The 23,342-nt window shown below is 38.1% G+C and overlaps 1 protein-coding gene across 1 annotated transcript; it reads right to left on the bottom strand.

Moving 5' to 3' along the window:
- Positions 1–1,925: 1,925 nt before the first annotated feature.
- Positions 1,926–15,868, bottom strand: LOC149793355 (uncharacterized). The gene is made up of 5 exons (XM_089966359.1): positions 15,732–15,868; positions 12,791–12,904; positions 8,990–9,133; positions 2,571–2,834; positions 1,926–2,009 (listed from the first exon to the last, which is right to left on the bottom strand). The coding sequence occupies exons 1-4, from the start codon at positions 15,769–15,771 to the stop codon at positions 2,614–2,616; spliced, it is 519 nt and encodes a 172-aa protein (XP_089822485.1). The 5' UTR covers positions 15,772–15,868; the 3' UTR covers positions 1,926–2,009; positions 2,571–2,613.
- Positions 15,869–23,342: the final 7,474 nt, after the last annotated feature.

Here is a 23,342-nt window from a genome sequence, read left to right on the forward strand (position 1 = left end):
TTGATTAAGAGAGAGTACATACATTTTTTTCCCTATTTCCATTTCGTACTGAATGGGAAAATTGTATTACCTATACATATGTTAGTTATCGGTCCAAAATCTAAAACATGAAAACTGTTCTTTGATGTGGTCTAAGCTAACTAACCTGTCAACCAAGGGATTGTGGTAAGCCAGGTTTACCGATACTTTGGCAACGTTTTTGACTGACTGGTTAGTCTGCTTTCCTAATAAAACGCATATATAGTAATGCACAATTTAATATTTTTATTTATATTTTAATCTGACCACATGTATATCGGCAATACATGTTTTCACTTCTGCATGAAAATCTTTGAAATATTCAGCTGTTACACTAACTGGCTGAATACGTAAAAGGAACATGCATTTCTCGCTTTGAGAAGCCATATATTTTACCATCTCTAATGTACATGACATAAGTGTGTGTATATATATATATATATATATATATATATATATATATATATATATATATATATATATATATATATATATATATATATATAGTGTATGAAGAAATAAATGAGTGACACCTATCGGCAAGAATCAATTATATAGACCCAACTAAGCCCTAATTCACTTTTAAAAATGTCGATACTTTGCAATGTTTAAATACGCACAAAAGATTTGGTATCATCTTAAGGAAGAAGGAAGCTTTAATCAGTTCCATCTGTTGCCACGAGCGAGTAAAATATTACAAGCCAGTGAATTTACTCCAACATTTTTTACCGTTCTTGTTCCGTTCTAATTTATTTAATACGTTGGATGCCGAAATTGATCTAAGGTGAAGCTGTTGCGACAAGCACTATGGAGTGATATTGACGTACCACATTAAACTAGTCCAAAGTACGCGAACGTTAGCAGTTATTAAGAAGTGGGAAAATTAAAATTGACAGAATAGACAATATTATCTTCTGAAAGTGCAATTATTGAAATCTAAAACATCCATGAAGTCAAAATGACCAAGTGGTGCTGGAAGTCTTTTGAGCGATGACACCTCTGACGGAAGGCCAAGCTGTATACTCTATAACATAATTTATAGGCTGATAAATCAGCCCCTCACCCGTGATAATACTGTTTGGTGGTTTAGGGGATGATATCACCTATTCATTAAAACATGCAAAAATCTGCAGAGAATTGTGGCTACACGCATCGGTGTACATTTTATACACTTACTGATATTTCTCGCGGCTGTAGAGCTACCGTCGGCTGAAGGGTTCTTGTGTTAGTATGTGCACTATATTTCCGGAGCAAAATCCTATTCTTGGTGACTTGTAAATCCACGTGGAATAGCACAACCGTCTGTACTGTGGCCATTTTTGAATTTCGCGCTAGATATGTATGTTACCAATTATCTTTATGTGTCTAAAGTGTAGGCAGATTTGTTCCGTAGAGATTTGCATGCGACAAAATTGCACATTTTATTGAATGGGTCACATCAGACCCGCATAGTATGATAGTATCCATCATTATCAACGCCGATTTGGGGGTTTGATTTATCGGATTAACTAAATTACACCCACAATCATACACCGAAATGGAGGGAATTAAACGTTATTTTTAAGAATACTAAAGATATACAATGTAGTTTTTAAATAAGCAGGATAACCAAAATGCAAACCTGGGAAATTTTTTGCCTTTTAATTTCAGATCCTCCATGAAAATACAAAACTGATGAACAGAACCTAACACGTTTAAAAAACACATATGATGTACCGTTATTCAAAACTTGTGACTGGAGTAACTGTAAAATAAGCAGATAAAGTAAAGTTCACTTCATGATATGCGCATCGATCACATGCTGACCTGCACGCGCCTGTGTGTGTGTGTGTGCGCGCGCGCGTGTTTGTGTGTGTCCGAAGTTGGAAAGTGTTCACCAATTGAATAATTAAATACAAGTGTACATCTTGATTGAAATCGACCTATTTTTATTTCCATTCAAAACATTATTTTGTATGTTCCATGAATCTTCTATTTCTCATCCCATGTAGCTGAAACAGATGAAACTAGCTCGATGCATTAATATTTAGACAATGCATTCCTACTATAATAAAAGATTTAATTCGTGTCTGTGCAATAAATTATCCTCTCTCTGTGTGTGTGTGTGTGTGTGTGAATGTAAATAGCTAAACGTTACAATGATATGTTATTGAGTATGAAAAGATATTGGCAGTCGGTGTAAAAAAAGTAAGTGAAACTCAAATCAGCCATTAAAGTATGTTTCATTAAGTGTGTCCATATTTTAACCGATAGCAATTGAAAAATTACGTATATATGCTGCAGTTATTACTCTACTATACTACTACCCAATATCGACTCTGTGTGTGTGTGTGTGTGTGTGTGTGTGTGTGTGTGTGTGTGTGTGTGTGTGTTAATCTAGTTATAATCTCTATAAAAAGATGTTTCATTTTATAGAAATACATTTATATGCAAAATAAAAGAAAGAGCTTGCTACCAATAAAAATGGCATACGGTCTAGATAATAATTCAATAATTTAACTATTGATGACCATTTGATATTTTTATTCTGTAAAAAGAAAGCACACACTTACAAGGCCTTCGTCTTGAACACTGTCCCTTGCATCTTGCATCGTATCACTTTCCAGAGTGTGTCCCGATGTCAGATTTGCATATACAGGATGTGCAGTCATCGTGATCTACAAAGTATCCAGAGCCTGCGCACTTCAAATTGCACAAAGTCTTGGCATCCTCACAGGTCGTGTTCACTGTCGTCATTTGCACTGTCGGAACCTGAGTCGTAACTTGACTTAATACAAGAGGTACACCGTTCGCACGTGTCGTTGTTTCTGTGTGATCTGCAGGAAAACAACAATTCCACTTATTGGTTGATTTGTTTCCTTCTAAAGAACATAAGTGAGGCAAATTTGATTGAATATAGGTTTCATACATGGCTTCCATTAATCTGCTTTGTATCCTTATAAAACGCACGAAGAAATAGAGCATGTGTCAAACAGTAACGGATAACGAGTTTGTCACCCACAAGATGAAATGTACTCATTATTCACTCAAGATGTACAAGATTACTTGTAATGTTATGTTCAAAAGTATAAGATAGCAATACATAATAAACCAATGCAGCAGATGTCTTACGGTATTCCTCGATAATGTCAACTGTTTACTGTTTATGTTTGGCTGTGTTTTTCAATGCATGTAATGACCTAATTCTCTCCCTTAATTTAAGGTAAGAAAGCACACAAGGAAACAAAAATTGAAGGTAAGAAATAAGCACTTTGTGGGATTTTAACATGCTAACGCAGCGTGGCAGGTTGTCGTGCTTACCACTAGACCAAGCAAGGGAGAATTTGGATATATATATATATATATATATATATATATATATATATATATATATATATATATATATATATATATATATTATATATATATATATATATATCGAAATTACAGTACAATTTTGCGATGTAGAAATAAATGCCTTTGACTATTCTGAGATATACACAGCAGTGGAGACCCATTATCTAACTTGCATAAATATATTTTTCTTTTCTAAACATAATTTCTTAAGAACAGTTGACGTAAACATATCGCACACGTCAAACCAGCTAAAGTCAGCCACATCGTGTAAAGGGCAACATTTACCAGTTTTAATTGTGTCAAGCGCCATCAGTGCGATGACCGACTAGAGTGGACCTAATCGACCTGATAAATAGGGGAAAAAATCATACAATTTCAGCTTACATTTTACACAGCCAATTTCTAAATGTCAGGATGTTTACCACTATAACCAGAGAAGAGGGGCGGGATGGGTGTGGTGGGGTGGGGTTCACAGTGGTACATCACAAGATGTATTCAGTAAAGTAAAAGTGCCGATGTCATCTACTTTTGTAGACTCGTCTGTACATGATATGCGAATTTTTGTGCCTAGTTTTGTCCCTTCAAGAAGAAATTCTTAACTTTCTTAATAAATAAATAAGTTTTTCTTGAAACAAACATTAACTTTCTGTATCAATCCCAAGATTCCAAGTTCTGGACATTTTCATCATCATTGGCGACTCAGTCTCGAAAGACCATGCGAATAGCGCCCTTGGGGTGTTGTCTGTCTCTGTTGGCATCGTCTGCTGTGGCTGTGCAGGCCTATACGTGAGTGACAGTCCCTATTGCAGTTGGTGCAGACATACTGGGAAGTCTGCGTTACTGTGGTTGCTGCTGCGTTCTTCTTTCTCTTACGTTTCTCTGCCGCCAACTGGCCTCTCTTCGCATCAGCGACTGATATGCCATTGTTTACCATCAGTCTCCAGGTGCCTCGGTCCTCGACCAGCTCTTCCCAGCCATCGGGTGAAATGTTGCATGCCTTCATGTCCCTCTTGCACACATCTTTGAAACGGAGTGAGGGGCGTCTGACTCTTCTCATGCCAGTGGCGAGCTGTCCATATAGGATGTCCTTTGGCAGCTTTCCATCCTCCATGCGTCGGACGTGACCCAGCCATCGAAGGCGGCGTTTAATTAGCAGGGAGTACATGCTGGGGGTACTTGGACGCTGCAGGATCTCGCTGTGTGGAACACGGTCTTGCCAGCTAATTTTCAGGATGCGTTTTAGGCACCGTATATGGAAGGAGTTGAGCCGGCGTTCTTGCCTCATGTAGGTACTCTAGGTCTCACTTCCATATAGAAGGGTGCTGAGAACGCAGGCCTGGTAGACTCGGACCTTGGTGTGCTCTGTGAGCGCGTTGTTTTCCCACACCCTCTTCGTTAATCGAGCCATGATGGTGTTTGCCTTTCCAAGCATTCTGTCCAGCTCCATATCAATCTAGAGAGTGTTGCTGATGGTTGACCCTAGGTAGGTAAAGTTGTTGACTGCTTCCAGGGTGACACCGTTGATTTTGATTGAAGGGGCAATGGTGGTATCTTGCACGCTGACATTTGCTTTTTCCAAGCTGATGGTGAGACCAAACTGCGTGCAGGCAACAGCAAAACGGTCTTCCAGTCTCTGGAGGGCTTCCTCGGTGTGGGCCACAAGAGCTGCGTCATCTGCAAAAAGCATCTCCCTGATGAGCACAGCTCTCACTTTGGTCTTTGAGCGCAGTCGTGCCAGGTTGAACAGCCTCCCGTCGGACCTGGTGTGTAGATATATGCCATCCGTGGACGTGTCGAAGGCGTAGGACAGGAGCAGGGAGAAGAAGATCCCAAAAAGTGTGGTGCCAGCACGCAGCCCTGCTTCACACCACTGTTAATTGGGAAGGAGGTTGAGGAGGATCCATCATACAGGACTGTTCCCCTCATATCTTCATGGAAAGAGATTATCATGCTGAGAAGTTTTGGGGGGCAACCGATCTTACTCAGAAGTTCAAAAAGGCCCTTCCTGCTGACCAAGTCAAAGGCCTTGGTGAGGTCGATGAACATCATGTAGAGTGGTTGACTCTGCTCTTCTCTTGGAGTTGTCGTAGGGAGAAGATCATGTCTGTCGTCGACCTGCCTGCTCTGAAGCAGCACTGTGATTCCGGGTACACACGGTCTGCCATAAACTGCAGCCTGTTGAGTATGATGCGGGCGTACACTTTACCAACAACACTTAAGAGCGAGATTCCTCTGTAATTATTACAGTCACTGCGGTCGCCCTTTTTTTTGTAAAGGGTCACAATTGTGGCATCACGCATGTCTTGGGGGACTACTCCTTCCTCCCAGCAGCGGCAAAGTAGCTCGTGCAGTGGTTTAATCAATGCTGGTTTTCCACGTTTGATAGCTTCGGGCGGGATGCTGTCACTACCTGGTGCTTTGTCGTTTGGAAGGCAGTCAATTGCTTTGCTGAGCTCCTCTAAGGTTGGCACTTTGTCGAGCTCTTCCATGGAGGGCAGATTATTTATGCTGCTCAGGGCTGCATCAGTGACTAACGTTTCTCGGGAGTATAGTTCTGAGTAGTGCTCCACCCATCTGGTCATCTGTTGCCCACGGTCTGTGATCTTCTCTCCCATCAGGGATTTCAGGGGAGCGACCCCTTTCACTGTAGGGCCTAGAGCCTTCTTGATGCCACTGTACATACCTTGGATGTGTCCGGACTCGGCACTGCGCTGGATCCCTTCACACAGTTGTTGCCAGTACTCGTTCGCACACTATCTAGCAATGCATTGGGTGTTACTTCGGGCACTTCTGAGAGCAGCAAGCGTCCGTTCATTAGGGCATTTTTTGTAAGCTATGAAGGCTTTTCGTTTCTCCTCGATTTGTGGTTCCATCCTTGATAGGTGTGCTTTGAACCACTCCTGGCTGGGTCGTTCCTTCTTGCCAAACGTTGACATAGCTGTACTGTAGATGGCACCCTTCATGGCGTTCCACTTGGCTGTAGCGTCGTACTCAGGCAGGTCCTGGAGAGCCTTGTTCAGGGCACACACATACTCCTCCACCTTGGCAGGGACTGACATCTGCGCAGTGTTTATGCGAGGACGTCCTTTTGGTTTTGAGCGGTGTAGCGTGTGTGGCTGTAGTCGCACTCTGCTGCTCACAAGGGCATGGTCGGAGTCACAGTCTGCACTGTGGTAGGTTCTGGTGGAGAGGACGCTGTTAAGGGCAGAGCGCCTGGTGATGACCAAGTCGACTTGGTGCCAGTGATGAGATCTGGGGTGTTTCCATGACACTTTGTGTTGTGGCTTACACTTGAAGAAGGTGTTTGTGATGCACAGGCCATGGTAGGTGCATAGCTCCAGCAGTCTCTGGCCATTTTCGTTGGTCTTTCCAGTGCCATGATATCCGAGGCAGGTAGACCATGACTCGTGGTCCGCACCTACTCTGGCATTAAAGTCGCCGAGGAGGAATAGTGGTTCATTTTTGGGGCATCCTTTGATCTGTTCGTCCAGCTGCCCATAGAACTGATCCTTCACGTCTTCTGATGACGTGAGGGTTGGGGCGTAAACACTGATGATGTTGACAGGACCGGAAGCAGTGGTGAGGCGGATGGACAAGAGACGCTCAGTGCCCCCTGTGGAGGGTTCAACCAAGGCCAGGAGATTGTTTTTGATGGCAAAGCCCACTCCGTGCTGACGGGGCTCCTCAGGTTCTCGACCCTTCCAGAAGAAGGTGTAGTTTTCCTCTCTGAGGGAGCCACTAGAGGCGAGCCTGGTTTCCTGGAGGGCAGCTATGCTGATATTTAGTCTGGTGAGTTCTATATCGATGATGGTCGTCTTTCTGGTGTCGTCCACTTCTCTGAGGTCGTCGGAGATGCCTGTACACATGGTGCGCACATTCCAGCTTGCAAATCGAAGAGCTGGAGTCTTCTTTATTGGTTTCTTGTTTCTTTTGTCTGGTGTGGAATTACAGTCTGCTTGTCATACTGAACAAAACACTGAGCTCCAGACACCCACTGGAGCAGGCGGACGATGGCGGGTCAACACCTTATTGACCGGGGGCTGCCCGGCTTGAGGCGGGCGATAGTTGGCCAGTGGGACACGATGATCCCTCCCACCGTCAAAGCTGACCCGTGGCGCCCCTTCCCTACGCCAATCGGGTGGGACTTATAACCCGTAAACTGTCAGCTTCCGTGTTGTTTCCTCACTCAGTAGCGAGACTGGAGTGTCCTCTCCAGGGCGCAAGCCTGGGCGTGGAGTATGAAGATCCTGGGCTGCCCAGACGTCAGGATCCCCCTCTCGTCCTTGCTGGTGGGGTCCAAAGGAATGCTGAGCATGACATTTGGCACCAGTTTGGATGCAGGAGCTGCCGGAAGGAGGTCGTAGTCGACCCCCAGCCGCCTTAGGGGCTCCACTCCTGATTTTCTGTCTGGGTTTACTCCCGTAGCCTTTCCTTCTCCCGAAGATATCCACAAGGCAGTGGAGCCATAATCCAATGGATGGGACTTGGTTGGTTTTGAATCAGAGTTTCCTTCTCCTAGATGAACTGCCTGACAAGGCTAACGAGCTTCATCTGCCCGGGTTTGGGGTCAGAGTTTCCCTTCTCTTAGACTGGTTGCCTGCCAAGGCTAATGAACCTAGTCTGCCCACCCAGTTATACCGCCGGGTACTCGGTCGCGCCACATTGCAGGCTCTGTTAAAACAGGGGGCACCGCGTGAAGGTGCTGCTGTGGACACAATAGTGTAGGAGAGGCCATATGCAAGTAACCTCCTGCCCCGCAGAGCGAGACAGTGGTCCTGCGGCGATCACTACACCTGGGAAGGAGAGGCTATGAGAGACGCTTCACTTTCCTTTGGCAAGCGGGACGTCAGGCCCAGGCCTCGCACCCCCTCTGGACATTTTAATATACTGAAAATCAGATACAAAGATCTGATTGTGAACCTCGAGTTTGCTGAAAAGATCGTATAGATCTGACACCATTCTTTATATATGCACACTAACGGCAGGAAACCTCCTCATGTATCTGTACTGAAACCCACCCACGCGCCCAACAAATTTAAAATTCGATGTGAACATGATGATATGTGTCTGTAGAAAAGTAATTGTATTCTTAAATACATGTGCATGTGGGAATACCGAAGCAAAATCTATATGGTTGGAATGGTTCCATTGAAAAAATAATATAGACACATTCGTAGAATTATCCACTGTCAGCATTTTCTAAATTCAACATTTTCAAAAGTATCTAAACATGTGTTTTATCCAATAACGCGGTGTTATTTCCAATAATTTCCACTAGTGTTTAATCGATAAAATGGCATTCGTCTTCAACTACGTTGCAACTTCAATTTGTGCAAATCCTGTTTCACCTTATAATAGTTTGAGCTTGACTTTGTGTGTGTTTACCAGTACCTTGACGTGCCACATGCTAACTTTGAATGTATGTATCTTGGGCACATAGTCTGTATTAATAAAAAAAAATATTAGTATTAATAAGATTTAAGGTCATTCTGTCACAACAAGGGCATTTCATGTTCTGTGACGGTCATTTAGTGACATTTAGTTATTTTCAGTAACATTTGCTTTAAGGTATACTTGAAGTAGGATCTTTAGAAACGTTTAAAAATGTTTTAGTTTCTTTTTTATTCCGACCTACCGTGTGTACAAGCACAATAATGGCATCCGGAAGGTCCTTGCAGGTATCCAGATGGACAGTTAAAATGGCATACACTATGGCTTGGAACGCAAGGATTCGTATAAGCAACATGTGCCTGGCCAACAATGGGTATCGCTGTACTCACTGAAAAAAAAATGATGTTATATACACAGCTCGTTACTTCCAATCTTTTATGCAAAAACGGTCCACTTATTAGACATTGCCTAACACTTATTGAACATTGTCTAACACTTATTAGACATTGCCTAACAATTATTGGACATTGCCTAACACTTATTGGACATCGTCTAACACTTATTGGACATTACCTAACACTTACTGGACATCGTCTAACACTTATTGGACATTGTCTAACACTTATTGGACATTGTCTAACACTTATTGGACATTACCTAACACTTAATGGACATCGTCTAACACTTATTGGACATTACCTAACACTTATTGGACATCGTCTAACACTTATTGGACATTACCTAACACTTATTGGACATTGTCTAACATTTACTGGGTATCTTTTAAAATTTATTGGACATTGCCTATCATTTATCGGAAATCTTCCAACACTTGCTGGATATTGTCTTTAGACACTGTCTAGCACTTATTGGACATTGTCTAGCATTTATTGGACATTGTCTAGCGCTTATTGAATACTGTTAAGCACAAGCAGAACCCATTGGGTTAGTATGATGTTACAGATGGTCTATAATGATATATATATATATATATATATTGTGAACACAATTTAAATACAAGCATCAATATATGTGGAGATATGTTAACTAATTTATAATGTTAGTACTGTTAGATGTTGTGGGCGAGACCGAAGTATATAACGGGGGAGGAGGGAGTTTGAGATGCCCCATGTATTTTGGTCTCGTCCAAAATATCCAGCATTATCAACATAGTAATGAATTATGAAAAACAATAAGTCCAAGGTATATCTGACGCTTAGGCGCCATATCTTGCCAATGTGACGTAATTTGCACAGATGTTCATAGACATAACCATAATTATAATATGTAAAAACTACAATGCGTTTTGTTGAGCGCACCTTCTTATCCTATCTATCATCGGTTCCACACATGCAGATATACACAGAAAACTCTTTCACATCTTTCACATCTCTAGAAAATATAGTCTTTCTTAACTTTTTCGATACGGAATATTTTAAAATATTTGATGCAGTGGGCTCTTTTTAAAATTAAAAACCATATATGTAACATTTTATTTTTCCCCAAGGAAAGAAAATAAGAGATGTGAGGATTCTGTCTTATTAGTTTACCTCCTCTCTTCCCGAAATATAGTAGATATACCTGTCACAAAGAAGTCCAAGCAACAACAACAACAACAACAACAACACACACACACACACACACACACACACACACACACACACACGTCCCTTTATAAAGTAGTCCGTGGCGCGTGGACACCTTGACTGAGACGATTGGTCTGAGATGACTAGACTGAGACAGGAAAAGTAAGGTTAGCAAAACAAGCAGATTTCTCTGTCGCATGGGTGATATATATATATATATATATATATATATATATATATATATATATATATATATATATATATATATATATATATATCACAAAGAATTATATACACTAATATTTACCATGTCACGTGCACTCTACTGAATTATACTCTAAGTACATTGAAAAACTACATGGAATTTACATTATGTATGCAGAGTATGGTATCGTCATCCTAATGGCCGACTTTTACTCTAATCCCAGTATTTTTTACCTGACACAATAAATAATTTGCTCCGTTCCTTTTTTTGTACGTAAGAATCTAATTTATATGAGCAATGTTGATCTCTGTCGATGTCTCTGCTATTCAAATGTTTCTTTTTCTGGTTTATGTCTTTAATAGATCCTGTTGTAATTGATAAGTATAAAGTGGATATTGTCAAAGAAGCTATGATCATTGATGATAATGCATTGAATTTTTCGCATCATAAACCCTTTTTGGGGGGATCTGTAGAATTTCAACATTTTACGACGAGTGGATCGACCCTCAGTTGTCAACAGTTCAACTGGGGAAAGGTTGACTCTCGAATACAACAAGAACAGTTGGGGCCCCTAGTGGCCGAGTGGTCTAAATTGCTCTCCGTTATGGATCACTGCCATCGCACCTCTTTCTGCGTGGGTTCGAGTCTCGGATTCGGCTAATGTTGGTATGTGAGAAAGCTTGCCAGTAGCTTCTCGTGGGTCGGTGGTTCATTCCGGGGTTTTCCCGGGTTCTTCCTCCACCATTAATACTGGCCGCCATGTATAGCCTATCGTGTGCTGAAAAATGGCGTTAAACCCTACAACAACAACAACATGTGGGGGCAGTAGATAGTAAGTTAGAACACATTAGGTACTTTAATCCGAATAATGGGGAGCATATGGACCTACCACATTGCAAAAGGAGTAAAGCTATATCTACCTATATCTACTGCAAGCAAAAAATTCTTCCTATTTCAAATTCAAACCCAATGCAAAGTCATTCCGGAATCATGAACAAAAGGATCTGTCCAAATTTATGGTCAAAAGAAGGTAAGAGTGGATACAGCAAGGGAAATCTGGTTGTCAAAGCGATATCACTACTCCTATGGCACCGTGTTATTATGGAATGTCCGTGAAGCATGAAAGGTGCAGGGGATGCCAGTATTTGTGCCATTCTGGTCAAAGTCAAGTTAGAAATTATAAACCAATGATTCAGTTGACTTAGTTATTATGCACTTTTTATCACATTAAACGTTTTCGTTATTTAAATCGGCAGGGGTTGATATGAATGATAATAACAACAACACACACACACACATATGAATGAATGAATGAATGAATGAATCAATGAATCAATGAATCAATGAATCAATCAATCGATCATATATTTAGCAATTTCTACCACAGCCATTAAAATGTTCCTTTGTTTTATTAGTCAGATACCTAACTAAGGCTTTTTGGTCAGACACCTAACTAAGGCTCTTTGGTCAGATACCTAACTAAGGCTTTTTGGTCATAATGCGGACCTGCGGGTCCTGTAGATTCTTTTTTAGAGCAGTAGCGTTGGGAACACGTTTTACAGTTCTTCTGATCTGTTTGAAATTTCGTGGAAGCTCACACAAATTTGTCCCATTTCTGCCAGTAAACTAAGTTAAGATTAACGGTAGACTGAACTTGTTTTACGTTCTCTTACGGTTTCGTAGCAAACAGTTTCGGTCCGGTTCATGAGATTTCTTCGACTGCTTTATGTCTTATTATCCTCGGTTTTTTGGGTGGGGGTGGGATGTTTATACGTTTTGTTTTCTTTCTGTAGTTTTGGTATTTTCTGGATTCTGTTGACCGGTATCTCAAATCCGTAGAGACTGATTCTTTGACTTTTTTGTAGTGATCTATTTTATAATGTGTATACATAAGATTGTCCGTCTTTTTTTCTTGAAGAGTTAGTTTTTTCATAATCTTTTGTTTTTAATATAGTTGAAATTAAAGCTCATTCTTTAAATACCGAAATTACACATTTTTGTTGCGAATTTGCAATTTCTCTGAAATTAAGCCAGACGCACGAGATGTCATCCGCATACCTAACCTACTTCAGTGTATTCTATAGGTGTGAAACAGTGTCATGTTATGGTTCCAGATACAGAGCCTACGGTAAAACAGGAGTGTGAGCTCAACAGAAGACTATATATATATATATATATATATATATATATATATATATATATATATATATATATATATATATATATATATATATATATATATATATATACCTACCTGAACCTCCAAACGTTCCAAACTGTCCTGGTTGCAGGTGAAATGGACTCTGCACTCCCGAACCACCATCGAAAAAGAAAATACGTTTGTCTTTGGTGGAACCCGCTGAGCAACCTGAAACAGAAAAATACTTTGCAGAGTTTCAATGCTAATATTCACGTCTTGTTGGTTTCTTAGTACCATAGCACGTCCAGAGACACGATATTGTATATTAATTCAAATATGTATATACAAATGGATTTAACTGAATAATTTTACAAGTTGTCAAAATAAAAACTAAAAGCAATTCGAGTAAAATATGTAAACTGTGTACATTTAACAAAATCTGCAATGACAACAACATTAATAATAATAATAATAATAATAATAATAATGATAACAATAACAACAACAACAACAACTGTTTGTCGGAATGACTCACTTTCGTAATGAAAATTACATGGAAATATTTCGAAGGTATACTGTTAATCAGACCCTTCATTCATTAGGTAAAGTTATTAAGTTTATTTTAATTTCTGAAAAATGCTTTGCATGATCTTCGGTAACATAACATAATTTTGGTACCTTTTTTAAGACGGCAAATATCTGTTATATAAAATAAGTCCAAAATTGTGTCTCTTTTTAAGACTGAGAACTTTCAAAGGTTCCATTTATAAGCACCATGTGTCCCCGGATGGCAGAGCTGTCTAAGGTGCTTGCCTTTGCAAATTCTCTGACATCTACCTTTTTCCGCGTGGGTTCGAGTATCGGGCTCGGCAAACGTGGGTATGTGAGAAAGCGTGTCAGTAGCTTCCCCTGGTCTGTGGTTCTCCCCGGGGTCATCACCGGGTTCTTCATCCACCAAATATAGAAGCCACCACGTATCATGTGCTAACAATGGCGCTAAACTCATAACAACAAGAACAAAAACAATAAACTAACAACTTCGAGAATTTAATAAGTCGCGTCCAACTGCAATTGGCATAGACCCAGATCTAGAGTAGCATAATGCACAGCGACTTACAAGCGAGTACATACGGTAGGATTCTATCGGAAAGATTGTTTACAGACGAACAATGCATTTAAAATGAAGGTTTTCTGTAAATCTTGAGTAAATTTTTGTACAGTTCGTTACAGTAAAGAAAATTATATGTATGTATGTATGTATGCATGAACGCAGGTACGTACGTACGTATGTACGTACGTACGTACGCATGTACTGTTACGAATCTATAGTTTAAAACTAAGTAACAGAAAAGAGCGAGAACCAACATGTCCTGTACAATTCAATAAAACTTTTATTTCCCAAGAATACAGAGCGAGAATTTAAAATGAACTTAAAGTAATGTGAAATAGATCCCAAATAATCCCGCAAGCTTTATTAAAGTCCAAATGTATAAATTTTAACTGAATTCCAGTGTTATTCCAAATAAGTTCCAATATTGAATGTGTTGATGTGCCTGTAATCTGGAATGTGGTAATGTGCCAATAGCCTGGGGTGTGATGATGTACTAACAGACTTTTGATGAATCACAAAAATATGATCCAAACATGTTCTTGTCTAAACATGAGGATTCGTATTACATTTGACAAATAATTACCTGTAAACTTATATTGTATAATTTATTTAGTGTATATAACATTTTGTTTCTTCAAGTTACAATTTACCGCCATGAAACGAAAAAAATTTTCACATCTCATTTGTCCAAAGATATGGAGAAATCTATTCAGCAGTCAAACTGAATTATATTACAATTAAATGGAAAAAAAAGATAATTCCTACTACATCTAACCAAAATAGTATTTGTAGATTGTTTCTGAATTACAAAAAAAAACACAACAAAACAAACATGTTATTTCAGTAATGCATGTCATCGGCCCAAAATGCAAAACGTATTTACAATCAGTTCATATGCAAGAAGGAGCTGAATATCATAGCCAGATATAATAACGTTCTGTTTTCAATACTGTTAGATTACAAATTTGTGTAAGTGTCTAAATCGATATGCCGAGACAAATTCATAAATATATAGTTAACACGCAAATGTTTCACAGTAAATGTTTCACAACAGCATATGAAAATATATTATGTCTGTATAAAAGAAGTTACAGAATTAACAGGTTCTATCTTTTGCATGTTTCACAACCTTCTAAATCAGGGCTGGGCAAACTACGGCCCGCGGGCCGCATGCGGCCCGCCAAGGGCTTTCATGCGGCCCGCCAAGGGTTTTCATGCGGCCTAGAAACAAGTCATCATTCACACTGACTCTGTTTATGTTACTCTGTTTATCAAATAAATGTGCTTCTTTTGAAGTTTAAGTTTAAGTTTTCAAATATTAACAACATATTAACAACTGAAAATTAATTAGATGTTATTTAGAAAAGCCTTTTGTTTTTGCTATTTCAAATATTAATTATTTTATTTAATGAACTATGCGGCCCGCGACAAGGTGTAAATTTGTGTATGTGGCACTTACACAGGAAAGTTTGCCCACCTCTGTTCTAAACGGTCTTTTACACAAGTCTCACATAAAGGAAATTAGTTCTGTCACTTGTATTGCTTCGGAATGCTTCTTGTTATGGTGCATGACGCTTGGGTTAAGGTCGACTTTAGTAAAAATAAGATGGGCGTATCGGAAATAATTTTAAAATTATAACTTCCGTCTGTTTTATGATCTGCTAAAGGTTAGGTTGTGCCATGCATTGTTCATAGTCACGTTAGTTATATCATAGCTCTTACAATTGCGCTGAGTCACTAGATTGATTCCAAAATTTACTATTATTTTTCGAACAAGAAAGTGGATGGAAACATTTTATTCCAGTCCAGTAAAGGAAGTACACTGGTAAGTTATTGGTTTTTTTAAGGATTAAGAAAGCTTTGCCCACGTACTCTAGAGGTACATCAGATGACTGTAATGGTCCCTTTAAACTACATTCAAATGGAGAAGCGACTGAAACATACCTCCAAGAACAATGGCCGCTATTAGATATTTCAGGTCCATCTTAACGTGGAAAGATCCTTTCAGCCAGACAATGGATAGCAGAATTCTGACTTCGTAGCGCACCTGTTTCACGTTTTTGACCTAAGGCTTGCTTTATCTGTAGTGCCTAATTTTAGCATGGAACGTATACAAGGGCTTCATGTAATTTTTGCTTCCCTGTTACTATCTACCTGCCGACCGAAAATGGAAACGTGACAAAGTCAGTATCAGTAGTTTCCTATGCTTAAGATCTTTCGATGGATATATAAGTGTTAAATCACAAAATAAAAAGTATGTTTGGTCTTGGTTTTGATGTTTACGGCGCTGCAACACATCAAGGGTATTTTGTGTAGAGGAAAGTGGAGAAAATATTCCTTGCCAAAAGACAGACACCGATAACTGATCTGTGCAGACCCGATAGTGGGAATCCAACCCTCACACCTCTGGTCACAAGTTTAACTCCTTAACCACCGCGGCTCTACCTTAAAAAGTATAATATCAGTACATCATGCGCATATACGAATGGCATATTATTGTAGTAATACGATAGAGATACGTGGAAATAAAATATAAGCAAAAACCGGCAATATATCAAACCGTTACGATGATAATCAGTGGAATAAAATATAAGCAAAAACCGGCAATATATCAAACCGTTACGATGATAATCAGTGGAATAAAATATAAGCAAAAACCGGCAATATATCAAACCGTTACGATGATAATCAGTGGAATAAAATATAAGCAAAAACCGGCAATATATCAAACCGTTACGATGATAATCAGTGGAATAAAATATAAGCAAAAACCGGCAATATATCAAACCGTTACGATGATAATCAGTGGAATAAAATATAAGCAAAAACCGGCAATATATCAAACCGTTACGATGATAATCAGTGGAATAAAATATACGCAAAAACCGGCAATATATCAAACCGTTACAATGATAATCAGTGGAATAAAATATACGCAAAAACCGGCAATATATCAAACCGTTACAATGATAATCAGTGGAATACTTGAACTTCATATGAATGGAAAAAAATACAGTTTTAAATAAATGCATATCCGAAATAGGTAACAGAAACTGAAATTCCGGAATTTGTGTGGGCATTGTTTGTATAAAGTCCTAATTCAGGTGGAGACATATTATTTTATAAAATCCTGTCAGTAAAAAAAATCTTGTCTTCAATTTTCTGCTACCTGTTTGTTTTATTTTCTTTAAAATCAAACTGTCTCAGATTTATGTTGAGACAACTTACGAACTCCTCAAACACTATTTTTTTTTGTATTATTCGGCTTCAATAATGTTTGCTTTCAATTTCTTTCTTTAGTTTGGCAAACACACGCGATTATTAGTTTTTGTTACCTTGTGGTATAAATGTCTGGTTGATAAAAACATAATGCCCCCTTCATATTCTAAAATTCAAGCCTGATAATCAACCTTTTATCTATCATTCCCTCTACTTCAATTATACAAAGGTATTGTATCGAAAATGCAGGTAACAGTTTTTGACGTGATTTTAAAAGTCAATATTTTTCATGGGTACGTATGAACTCCTCTAATGCTAAATGTTAATGTCTGTAAAAGTCATAGATGCATTCAATGCCTTATCCGGTTTTAAGATGTAGACGCGAAAGTCTGATATCTTTATCTACAGCACAGTCGAGTAAATTCTCGCACCTGCCATCACGTATCTAAGAGGCCTATCCTATCGTTACCTGTCCCGACGTCGCACTTTGGTGAAATTTATAACATTGGTAAATTACTTAGATTTACCTTTTGTCTGAGAAATTACTTAAATTACATTTCACCTGAACAATATATACTTTACCAGATATGGAAATTATATATGTAATGTGAAGACCCTTTTGTAAATGAGGTAAAATATCATTTCGTTGGAATTCCCGGTCAGTGTTGTATCATTAAAAACCCTCAGAGACTTATGAAATTCACGACCCGATTTGTATGTACCTGTAGCCATTTTTATTGTATGCTTTAAAGAATCCTTGCATCAGATAAAGAAATGAAGTGATAGAGTGAAAAAGCAAGACTTTGGCATGTAAATCCTATGTTGAAATGGGTCCGCGGATCCTAGAAACAAAGGGAAATTAACATTAAGTCACCAGTTTTCTGGGATTCTGGAGACAAATATCCATCGGTTTATTCTTTATAAAGTAACATCAGTGTAGCGCTAGCCGAGGGGCAAAGGGGTTTTATAATTTCGGCCATCCCAAATTAAAGACTCGCACTAAAACCCTCTACTTGTGTTAAAGGTAGCAAGTTGTATTTCAAACATGTTGAGCACCAAGTCAGGCAAATTATCTCGGTTTTAAATACAAAATATTACAAATTGTCCAATTATAGCTTTGAGCTTTGAGTGCCTGCATTTTGGTTGGAGAGAGAGAGAGAGAGAGAGAGAGAGAGAGAGAGAGAGAGAGAGAGAGAAAGAGTGGTGGGTTGTAGTAGAAAATGTGAAAGCCTCACATAAACCCTATACCGATATTGCTGGTAGAAAGGTTATGTTTCAAAAATATTGAGTATCGAGTGATGGTTAGTTTTCTAAGTCCAGTATTATTTTGCTACATTGTTGAATAAAGATAGAATTTGGTGAAAGTCAGATTTGATTTTTAAATCTGTCACAATTTTACCAGCCTACAAAGACCCGACCTTGGTCGACATTATATTTTTTTTATCCTAGACTCAAAGCAAGGAATTAAAATATTACCTATGAAGTGTTTTTGCGACAAGCCTTGTTTGCTTTTCTGTTCTTTCTTTAGCTTGATTTTTCAAGTTAAATTTGCAGTATTTTAGATTCCAGGTTTTGAAAACGGCGAAACTGAACTCTACTTTTAATATGATAAATGAAGTATATCCTACTGAGAAAAACAACAGTTCAGCATTTGTTTTTCGCACAGACGTTTTGGCTACGGTACATCTAGGCTACGGTATATTACTTATTTAATTCCTTATGACATAATGAACATAAAACACAGTGAATATGATTGAGTAGCATCTCTGTTTTCAGTGAAAATGAGTGACCTTAAAAAGATGACCGTTCTTATAATGCTCTAAATTACTGACCAGTGGGAAAGATTAAATTCATAGCTTTTGAAAACCCGAATGGATCTTTTCACACCCTTTCTAGATGTTTTTGAAAAGAGATACTACACAAATAATTTTCAAATTAAACAAACGACAAATCCTTCCATCATACAATTGAGGACATGTATGTGTTTGAATAACCTACCCATGAAAAAAGCAAATTAAGAAAAGGAGATACTTAAATTTTGTAGGTAGAAAGCTTACTTTTATATCGAAGTAGGGAGTTCCGGCGAAGGGTAGTACTTACACACACTATATCCACAAATATACTTCTATACTATCACAAGAGGTGTAAGAACTTTAAGTTTTTTTCACTAAACTGTGTGCTACTGCAACAGTAAAGATCAGTTTTTTCCCCACTAGACTGTGTGCTGCATCAACTGTAATAGTCAGTTTATTCACTAAATATGTACGCTTCCGTGGTAGTAAAATAGTGTCCTCAGTAAGATAGGTCATACTGTAAGAGTAACAGTAAGTTTTGTACTAAACTGGTTTCTTCTGCAGCAGTAAAAATGGTTTATTTCCGCTATACTGTGTGCAACTGCTTCAGTAAAAGACGATATTTTTTAAAAATCAAATTGTATCTAACTACAACAGTTAAAATTAAAATTTCCCTCAAAATAGTGTGCTACTGCAACAATAAAAGTAATTTTTTCTTCACAAAATTGTCTGCTTCTCAAGAATTAAAGCCTATCATTTCACTAAATTGTGTGCTACGGCAACTGTAAAAGTCAGTTTTTTTTTCCCTCGCTAACATGGAGGCTATTGTAACAGTAAAAGTTAGTTTCTTAACCGATTTGCATTCCTAGCGTATACTACTGTGATAGTTAAAACCAGTTTCTTCACTACATTAGGTGCTACTACAACAGTAAAAGACAGTTTCTGCACTGCATTCTCTGCATCTGCTGCAGTAAGTTCAATGTCTTCACTGAAGTTTATGCTTCTGCAAAAGTAAAAGCAAGATTGTTAACTAATATGTGTGGTTCTGCAACCTGAATTTCTTTATTAAAATTCGATGCTTTATTATCTGATTGTCTCTGATTACTTTTGGTTGGTCGGTAGGTTTTCTTCCTCATCCCTTCTTCATGATAATTCAACGAATTACCAGCTTTTTTCGCAGTATCGGTTGTGGTATAATTTTCCATCATAGTCTACAAATAATTAGCATGCAAATTGTAAACCGATCTGTATGTTTAAGGATTTTATCTGTGTAACGTTTATCTATTAATTAATAAACATTGCACAGAATTGTGACATTTGTATGTTTTATCTTGCTGTGCTTCATATTTTCATTTTGTTTAGCAGCATGCTGAAAATAGTTTCATATTGTAAACAGACCGCTTCGGTGGCTTAAATAATAAGAGCGTCCGTCTCGGATGCGGTAGTTTGCGTGTATCAGGATAATGTAACTGGTCGGGATATGATGCTGATCCAAATCACATGCACTCATGCTGTAAACATACATTATTCGTGCCATGCTGCGCGTGCTATATTACAATTTCAGTATGAAACGTAGCACTCTATGCACGAGAAAAGCGGTGTCTACAGTGTTCAGCAGTGTATTACATTCGCCCAAAGTTCCTAAGGCATACCCACGACTGTATCGTCCGGTAATGCGCTGACAAATGAAGGTCTATTTTGCTCGGTTAAAATAACGAGCATAATAAGCAGTACAAACCTGTTCTGTTAGTGTACTATACCACGGCAGATATGGGTCTACGCTGTTGGGTGTTGGCTGCACGTTATGGATCTGCAATTCAGTTTGAGCACTACAGTGCATGGCGGGATATATTTTGCATTTGTACGTATTAGTTTTTATTATTATTAACTATTTTTAGTGATGAGGCTAATACATGACTAAGATGTGATTCCTTGGAATGGAAAAATGCGTACCCGGATATTGCTTGACTACCATCAGTACTGGATGGTTATCATTTTCATGATGAAACGTTTATTGTGATTATTTAAACATATCCAATTTGCATTCGAGTTTTTAGTGTGAACGTGTGCTACAAGAAAATGGTAATTGGTTATTACATTGCAGTGCGTATCATTTAACTGTAACATGAAAACTCAGACTCGACTTAACAATTACTATCTAAGCCACCCGTGTGAAGGGGTGTGAGTTGGACTACACTTGGGAAAATGCTCAATTTTCATCTTTAAACTCACTATCTATTGCATTTAAAAACAGGTTTATTTGACGACGAATATAATGTAATAGGTAATTCAATGTTAACTCCTATCAAGCAAAAACAACCGATTTACTACAAATCCATAATGGTTTGTCTCCCCTGCACCAAACACTGTCCATTTAGAACTACGAAGCTCCAATTGACCTCTCCGCCCCGTATGGGGGGAGATAACCCTTTTTTCTTCTACCATAAGCGAACAAGCGTAAAAAAATACGTCTCCGTCGCTAGAACGTGGTGCACAATTAACGAATCTTCATCCGCATTTTTCTCCCGAGTTTTTGAGAGATATCAATTTATCTTCAAAAACCAGAAAATAATGATTCAAGTATTTCAATGAAAGATACATTCACGATGTAAACATATTTTGGAGCGAGTACAATATCAGATTAACTAATCGTTCAGCTTCTTGACTTCCGCGGATTATGTAACATAATGTTAAGTAACTAAAAATAGTTGGGTACTTTGAAATAAATAAATAAATATATATATATATATATATATATATATATATATATATATATATATATATATATATATATATATATATATATATATATATATATATATATATATATATATATATATATATATCTGGAAACTCAAATATCAGTGATTTGTGGAGATCCTGTACAGGTTTCTAGAGCCACCAGACAATGATCAATGATATAAATGAATCAATAAGTGTAAAATGTGTTTATACATACATACATACATACATACATACATACATACATACATACATACATACACATATGGAAAGGCGTCATTATTGAAACAAAATGATATTTGTAACGATATTTTCTTTGTTGGCACATGAATAGACCAGTCAAAACAGTTTTATCTAACTATTTATCTGATTTCATTTTTTTCAAATATAACAAAGGGATCAACGGCAAAGGATCTCTAAATTACTTTGTTAGCCAGATATTCTTTCCAAAATGCTGCAAATCGAATTTGTTTTTGATATATTTGTCTTCCATTTCATGTCACAATGATATGAGTTGGCGAGTAGGCTGGAACATGTTTGGATAGCATTATTACTCAATGCAAGTGCAGCTGTTAAATGTTCGAGTAGCTGGAACCATAGTTTATTCATAAGTGTTCTGGACGGTTACTAGGCAAATGTGTCGTGCTTGACAAAAGGATATTTCTTTAAAGGAATAATTATAAACTGCCTGTAAATATAGTTAGTATTTACTTTTGTACAAACGCATTTATTTGAGTTGATTCTTCACGGGTTTAACAGTTCATGAGGTCTTTCATAATTTTAATCTATCTCAGACACTTCTGTAAGTTTGTTTTCGGCTTCGGAAAAGGTACAAACTTCACACAATTTTCTAATTGCTCAGGATATCGGCCATCATACACCTATTTACCATCATACAATCACACTGTCACATACAAAAAATTACATTGATGAGTAACACAATACAAAAGAAAACTGTCGATAAATTTGTTTACTTAGAAAACTTAAAGGTCTGAACTTGTCTAAGGTAATGGCGGACGGCGTAACAATGTGTGGGATTCCAAATTTGACTGGCTAATATCAGATGTCAATCAAAGTTTCCAGAAAGGTCAGTTGGAACTTTCAGATATGTGTTGCTGGTTATCCGGACTAAATAAGAAAGCAATTGTCATGAACCAGTAAAATCTCGGTCTCCCAGTTGGGTTGTCAGTAACGTCATTCGCACAACACTGACGTTATTTTGACAACAATGATGTTATTTTCACAACACTTACGTTAGTCTCATAACAATGACGCTATTCACATACAAATGACTCATTCTCCTAACAGATAATTTGAATAAAGTTTGGACGTCCTCCTCTGAATTATAATGACTTATTTGATAGTGTAACATCTAGTGGTGTGCATGCTTGTTAAAGGTAATTTCTTCAAGGGCGGTGGATTGCTGTTATTTCAAGCTTCAAAAGTCCCTTTAATTCTTCTTTTGCAAATTTCTTTCGTGACAAAGTACAAACGATTAGAGAGATAAGCTTGACACCACAATTTCAATTGACTCGTCGTCACCATACAGTTGGGATACAGAATTTGAGCGGCAACCATTAGCAGCATTTGAACCGGTCTGTATGGATTTCGTATGTACAATCGTGATGAAGAGTGCACCAAAGTCATGTGAACTTGATCCAGTTCCAACATCACTGCTGCTTGAGTGCTTAGATCCAGTATTGCCTTCACTAACTGATGTTATTAATACCTCTCTCTCATTCAGCGAATTCCCATCATTTTTCAAAACTGCCATTGTAAAGCCTCTGCTGAAGAAACCAAC

The sequence above is a fragment of the Sinohyriopsis cumingii genome, chromosome 8 (genome assembly GCF_028554795.1).
Source record: "Sinohyriopsis cumingii isolate HCF-2022 chromosome 8, ASM2855479v2, whole genome shotgun sequence".
Lineage (NCBI taxonomy): Eukaryota > Metazoa > Mollusca > Bivalvia > Unionida > Unionidae > Sinohyriopsis > Sinohyriopsis cumingii.